The sequence below is a fragment of the Epinephelus moara genome, chromosome 21, assembly GCF_006386435.1.
Source record: "Epinephelus moara isolate mb chromosome 21, YSFRI_EMoa_1.0, whole genome shotgun sequence".
Taxonomy (NCBI): Eukaryota; Metazoa; Chordata; class Actinopteri; order Perciformes; family Serranidae; genus Epinephelus; species Epinephelus moara.
This window is the reverse complement of record NC_065526.1, coordinates 554,012-560,568: the sequence shown is the minus strand read 5'-3', so window position 1 is coordinate 560,568 and position 6,557 is coordinate 554,012. Positions and strand designations below refer to the sequence as shown.

At 47.6% G+C, this 6,557-nt stretch overlaps 1 protein-coding gene across 1 annotated transcript in view; it reads left to right on the top strand.

Moving 5' to 3' along the window:
• Positions 1-6,557, top strand: part of asap1a (ArfGAP with SH3 domain, ankyrin repeat and PH domain 1a) — a 24,620-nt gene that overhangs the window by 1,820 nt on the left and 16,243 nt on the right. The window contains exons 2-10 of the mRNA XM_050075059.1: positions 926-1,013; positions 1,127-1,175; positions 1,274-1,437; positions 1,513-1,646; positions 2,419-2,510; positions 2,598-2,784; positions 4,376-4,461; positions 4,806-4,921; positions 5,489-5,556. Coding sequence (XP_049931016.1) covers positions 926-1,013; positions 1,127-1,175; positions 1,274-1,437; positions 1,513-1,646; positions 2,419-2,510; positions 2,598-2,784; positions 4,376-4,461; positions 4,806-4,921; positions 5,489-5,556 — 984 coding nt within the window. The remainder of the gene's footprint in view (positions 1-925; positions 1,014-1,126; positions 1,176-1,273; positions 1,438-1,512; positions 1,647-2,418; positions 2,511-2,597; positions 2,785-4,375; positions 4,462-4,805; positions 4,922-5,488; positions 5,557-6,557) is intronic.

Sequence of the window (6,557 nt, the reverse complement as noted above, 5' to 3'; positions counted from 1 at the left end):
AATCTGTACCTTATTTCACAAATCTGTACGTTCCTCCACAAATCTGTACGTTACTTCACAAATCAGTACCTTATTTGACAAATCTGTACGTTCCTCCACAAATCTGTACGTTACTTCACAAATCAGTACCTTATTTCACAAATCTGTACCTTATTTCACAAATCTGTACGTTACTCCACAAATCCGTACGTTACTTCACAAATCTATACGTTACTCCACAAATCTGTACGTACTTCACAAATCTGTACGTTACTCCACAAATCTGTACCTTATTTCACAAATCTGTACGTTACTCTGTGACATCACATCAAATGAAAACACACAGTCTGCACTATAGTTCATATTTACAGACACAAAGTAAGATTTGAATTGAAATAATATCAAATAAAGTCGTCTCTCTGTCGGCTGATCGCTCTGACTGAAGCTGTGTGTTAATAAAGGATCAGTCCGTGTTTTATTGAGGACTCAGTGACGATAACAGACTGAGGATGAATCAGAGCTGAAGACAGGAAACTCTCTGTCTGTCTGTCCGTCTGCTGATGCTGAGTCACATGATTAAATATTCAGCAGCTGATGTGGAGTCAGATTTCAGTGTCTCCTCTCAGCGTCCATCTAAACTGAACTCTTCAGGTTAAATTCTGATTCTGTTTACAGCTGCAGTGAGTCGGGTCAGAGGGACAGAAATATGAGACATCTGGTTTATTGAGACTGTGAAATCACCTGAAGATAAAAACTGTTTAGATTTTTATCAAAATCAATGCTCGTATAAAGTTTTTTTTAAAACACAGTAAAACCAGTTAGAACAAGGAGACTGGTTCACTGCTGATGTGCTGTAAGATGACAAAGTCTGATGTTTAAAGGACTGACGGTTTATCCGTCTGTCTGTCTGTCTGTCTGTCTGTCTGTCTGTCCATGTGTCTGTCAGTCTAACAGACAGCCTGTCAGACTGAACCTGCTCACCTGTCAGGTGAAACCCAGCACAGAGGACAAGAAGTGCTTCAACCTGATCTCCCGTAGGTCTCGCTGATGACGATGATGATGATGATGATGGTGATGATGATGATGATGATGGTGATGATGATGATGGTGATGATGATGATGATGATGATGATGTCCTGTCCTGCAGATAATCGGACGTACCACTTTCAGGCTGAAGACGAGGCAGAGTTTGTCAGGTGAGACTGTGAAACATCTCTACATCTTTGTCACCTGTGACACATCTGAGACTCTGTGTGTGTGTGTGTGTGTGTGTGTGTGTGTGTGTGTGCTGCAGTTGGGTGTCTGTGCTGACCAACAGTAAGGAGGAGGCCCTGAATGTGGCGTTTCAGGGCGGAGGTCAGAGCTCAGGTGTGGAGGAGGAGGAGCTTACCAAGAGCATCATTGACGAGGTGCTGCGGTCGCCAGGCAACGACATCTGCTGCGACTGTGGAGCTTCAGGTTGGTGTTTGTGTGTGTGTGTGGTCAGAGCCATGCTGGTGATGATGTCACCTGACGAACTTGTTGGTTGTTTAGATCCTCGCTGGATCTCCACTAACCTCGGCGTCCTGACCTGCATCGAATGTTCAGGGATTCACAGAGAGATGGGAGTCCATGTGTCCAGAATCCAGAGTCTGGAACTGGATAAACTGGGAACGTCTGAGCTGCTGGTAACCTCAGCTGTCTGTGTGTCTCTGTGTGTCTGTGTGTCTGTCTGTCTGTCTGTCTGTCTGTCTCTCTCTGTGTGTCTGTCCCTTCTGCATACATGACTACAATGGGTCGCGTGCTGATGACATCATAGGCGATAGAAACATGGGGTTGTGATTGGCTGCAGAGCCTCTTCACACACATCAAGTGTAAATAAACCCAATCAGTTGAGTCAGTCAGGCTCCAGAGAGAGAGACACGGGTCCTGACGCCTTCGCTACGACGAGGAAGTGAAAATGATGTGTGTCCTTCACAGCTGCCAGCCTCTGTGTGGACAGTCAGTTCATTACTTAACATTCATTAGAATTAACTTCTTGGCTTTGAACATCTCATGTTATTGTTGAGATCACCTGACGTTAGCCAGCTGGCTAACGTTAGCTAGCTGGCTAACGTTAGCCATCTAATCTGTGATGAAGTTCGTTCCACAGACGTAACGCAGGTGTAGTGATCCACAGCTGTGCGTGTGACGCTGTGAGCCACAGATTTCTCTCTCTCTCTGGGAGCAAAGAGAATATCGCAATTCTGGTTTTTTTTTGGTTTTTTTATTGTTTGCTGTGCAGTGAACAACGCAGCAACTTTTTCGCATTGTGCTCTGAGCTGCGCGACGAGCGTCTCTCCCAGGTCGAGTTCATAACTTTCACCTAACAGGGGGCGTGGCCGTTGTGACGGCAGTGATTGACGTTGCGTTGAAGTCATGTATCCCGTCTCTTTGTTTACTCTCCTTACTTCCTGTCAGCTTGCCAGGAATGTTGGGAACTGTAGTTTTAATGACATCATGGAGGCCGGCCTATCATCTCTGTCCCTGAAGCCGACGGCGTCCAGCGACATGTGAGTGTCCGTATCAGTGAACGTGTCTCCGCCCAGGGAGGAGGCGACGTCTCGTGTCTCACCTGTTTCACCTGCTGCTCTCTGCAGGATGGTCAGGAAGGAGTTCATCAACGCCAAATACATCGACCGCAAGTTCGTCAGGCGCACCGTCTCCATGGTGACCAGCGGGCTGAACGAGGTGTACGAAGCGGTGCGATCCAGAGACCTGCTGTCAATCATCCAGCTGTATGCTGAGGGGGTGGAGCTTCTGCAGCCCTTACCTGAACCAGGGAAGGTGTGTTAAACATGAACCCTGTCTGTCGTCACCTCCACCTGAACGTTTTGTTGCGTTCACAGACGGCAACATCACAACCTTCATTATCACCGAGTCGCTGTTCAAGTGTTCGTTAATGTAGTGATGTCATCATCAGCTTCCTGCCACAAAGCAGCTGGACTGAGCGTCAGCTGAAGTCTGAATTAGGTCATGAGATATTTATATTTCTGATCCGTCACGTTTCACCGCCACATGTCGTCTGAACGTAAAGCTAGCATAGCTTCAGCTAACTGAACACAGCTGGAAACAAAACATCTTCAGTTGGAAGCTTCATGTCAGCAGCATGATGTCATGTTCACACTAGGAGCAGTGGAAACTGGAGACATGAAGCTACAAACTGACGCGCAACAAATCAGAGCTCGACTGTCTTCAGCGCTCCAATGACGCAGCGAAGCATCAGCCAATCACAGGTCTTTGTCTCCAGCTGTGGTCATTCAGCTCAGTTAGCTGAAGCTATGCTAGCTTTCTGTGCACACAGGGACAGAACATGGCGGCAAAATGTGGCGTTGAAATGAGGAGATATTTTCATGATGAAATAAAAACCTTTGATCGAGGTGATTTGTGGCGGCAAGCAGGAGCACGTGACACGTGACGAGCCCGTGACATCATAACTACGTTAACAAGTGATTGAGCAACACTTCAACAGCGACACTGGGATGATGCAGCTGGTCACACTGCTGCTGTGTCACAGTGTGAGCGCAGTGTTAGACATGTCAGTCAGAGGTCAGGGTCAGAGGTCAGAGGTCAGGGTCAGAGGTCAGAGGTCAGGGTCAGAGGTCAGAGGTCAGGGTCAGAGGTCAGGGTCAGAGGTCAGGGGGCGGTTCCTCTGTCTTTGTCTGTGACCGGGAGGATTCAGGAGGAAGTAGCTGCTCTCAGCTTCCTGTGGAAACGAGACGGCACTGAAACTGTGTCTGAGACCTCCTCTCCCTCCTCTTCCTCCTCTTCCTCCTCTCCCTCCTCTTCCTCCTCTCCTCCTCTTCTTCCTGCCTCTCACTATAATCAGACCGTGGCGAGGCAGCAACAGCCAATCAGAGGTGAGGACGCAGCTGTCCGTCATGTGCGTCACAGCAGATCCTGTTTCTCTCCTCAGAAGTTTTCACACACATATTTTACTGTGAAAGGAGAGCGTCCGTCGGGCCGGTGGGCGGAGCTTCGTTGAACTGTCTCCAACATGGCGGCCGGGTCACAAACAGCTAAACATTAAAATGTGTTTGTGACTCAGAGAAACAGGAAACGCAGGAACAGAACCTTTATTCAGATTCCATTCTCCACGTCGGCGACAGCCACAGACGGGGCGTTATGTCCGTCCGTCCTGTGATATAAACATATTTAACATATTTGAAACAATCAGCCAAAAACGATGAATAAACAAATTTTTCCAGAACATTCTGGAAAGTCCAGACCTCTGAGTATTTGATCAGCTGCGTCACACTCCTCTGCTCTGAATGGTTGTTTTCACTCACATGTAGCGAGGACATTAGAAAAGACACACACACACACACACACACACACACACAGGTCAGCTGAATTCAGTTTGATGTTTTGTGTTCAGGAATCAGGAGAGACAGCGTTACATCACTGTGTGCAGACAGCTGACCCCTCCTCCCTCCACCTGGTCGACTTCCTGGTTCAAAACAGGTATGAAACTCTGTGTGTGTGTGTGTGTGTGTGTGTGTGTGTGTGTGTGTGTGTGTGTGTGGCATAATGACTGGAGACAGGAGGAAACTGTTAGCCTATCATGTCTCTCCATGTTGTAAACTCTGGGGGCGAGGCCTCTAAATCCAGAACATATCAGGGCGGGATCTTTAAATGTCGGCCACATTTGTCAACAGCTGATCGCGCACACGCCATGACATGACAACGTTTCATGACTGAACTCTGTCATTAGACTGATAAATGAGGACCAGTGTGTGTGTTAATGTGTCTGTCTGTGTGTCCAACTGTCTGTCTGTCTGTCTGTCTGTCTGTCTGTCTGTCTGCAGTGGTAACCTGGACGGACAGACGGACGGAGGAAACACAGCTCTGCATTACTGCTGTCTGTACAACAAGTCAGAGTGTGTGAAGCTGCTGTTGAGAGGAAAACCTGACATCACCATCAGTGAGTACTCTCACTTCTCCAAGTCCAGGACTGTTAGCCTAGCTTAGCACAAAGACTGGAAGCAGGGGGAAACTGTTAGCCTAGCTTAGCACAAAGACTGGAAACAGGGGGAAACTGTTAGCCTAGCTTAGCACAAAGACTGGAAGCAAGGGGAAACTGTTAGCTTAGCTTTAGCACATAGACTGGAAGCAGGGGAAACTGTTAGCTTAGCTTAGCACAAACACTGGAAGCAGGGGGAAACTGTTAGCTTAGCTTAGCACAAACACTGGAAGCAGGGGGAAACTGTTAGCCTAGCTTAGCACAAACACTGGAAGCAGGGGAAATCGTTAGCCTAGCTTAGCACAAAGACTGGAGGAAGGGGGAAACTGTTAGCCTAGCTTAGCACAAAGACTGGAGGCAAGGGGAAACTGTTAGCCTAGCGTAGCATAAAGACTGGAAGCAGGGGAAACGGTTAGCCTAGCTTAGCACAAAGACTGGAAGCAGGGGAAACTGTTAGCCTAGCTTAGCACAAAGACTGGAAGCAGGGGGAAACTGTTAACAAACTTCCTGTGTCTCGTGTCTTCTCAGCCAATCAGAGTGGAGAGACAGCTCTGGACATCGCCCAAAGACTGAAGAACTCTCAGTGTGAAGAACTGGTAGGAAACATGACTTGAACCAGTCAACAACATGTCAACATGTGCTGGCCAATCAGATGAGAATTCCCCATTTTGTAATTGGTTGGTCCACAGATATTGTTAAAAAAAAATCTGTCCACGTGACCTTCATTTTACAAAATATCTCTGTCAACACCAGAACATGAAACTGACTCCAGAGCACAGCGGCATTAGTGGTCTCCAGCAGTCCACCTCGTCTCAAAGATTGTGAAGACGTTAACGTTAGCTTTTTAAAACTTGTCAGGAGATCTCCTCACCGCTGACTCCTGTTCAGTGTAAGGACGAAGGAGCTCACTCAGACATACGAGAACGTTTTCTCCCACTTCTCACTGACAACAGTATACTCTGGAAAGTGTCCCACCATCTGCTGGTTCCACCGGTCTTGATCCAAAACCCTCGGTTCTGGTGAACTTTAAACCGCTGAGGTGGAGCAGAAACATCCGGCGCAGTAGACACCTCTGTTTGATCATTCATTAAATAAAGCTGCAGTGATCAGACCAAACGGTGACACAACATTAGTGAACCAGTTGTCTGCTGTTTCCAGAGTGTGATGATTACAGAGAGGAACCATGGACGTGATCCGTTTAGAAAAATTAGCACCTGAGAAGGTGTTTTCAGGAATTTCTGTTTTGAGTAACCCAAAGTTCTGTTTGTCTGGACGACAGGACGTAAACTAACCTCCGCAGCAACCAGTACCCCCCCGCTGAACCCTGACCTCTCTGTTCTGTCTGTTATGATCTGTACAACAAACATGATGTAATCATCACTTGTAGTGTGCTGATGTCACAGGAGAGCCGGCCATAGCTGTGGCCAGAAGCATGATGTTTTTGCGTTATCCATCCATATGTCCCATTCTGGTGTACATGATATCTGGACATGTTCACCTCGTGTCAGCGTGGGTTTCCTCCAGGTGCTCTGACATGTTCTCCCTGTGTCAGCATGGGTTTCCTCCAGGTGCTCTGACATGTTCTCCCTGTGTCAGC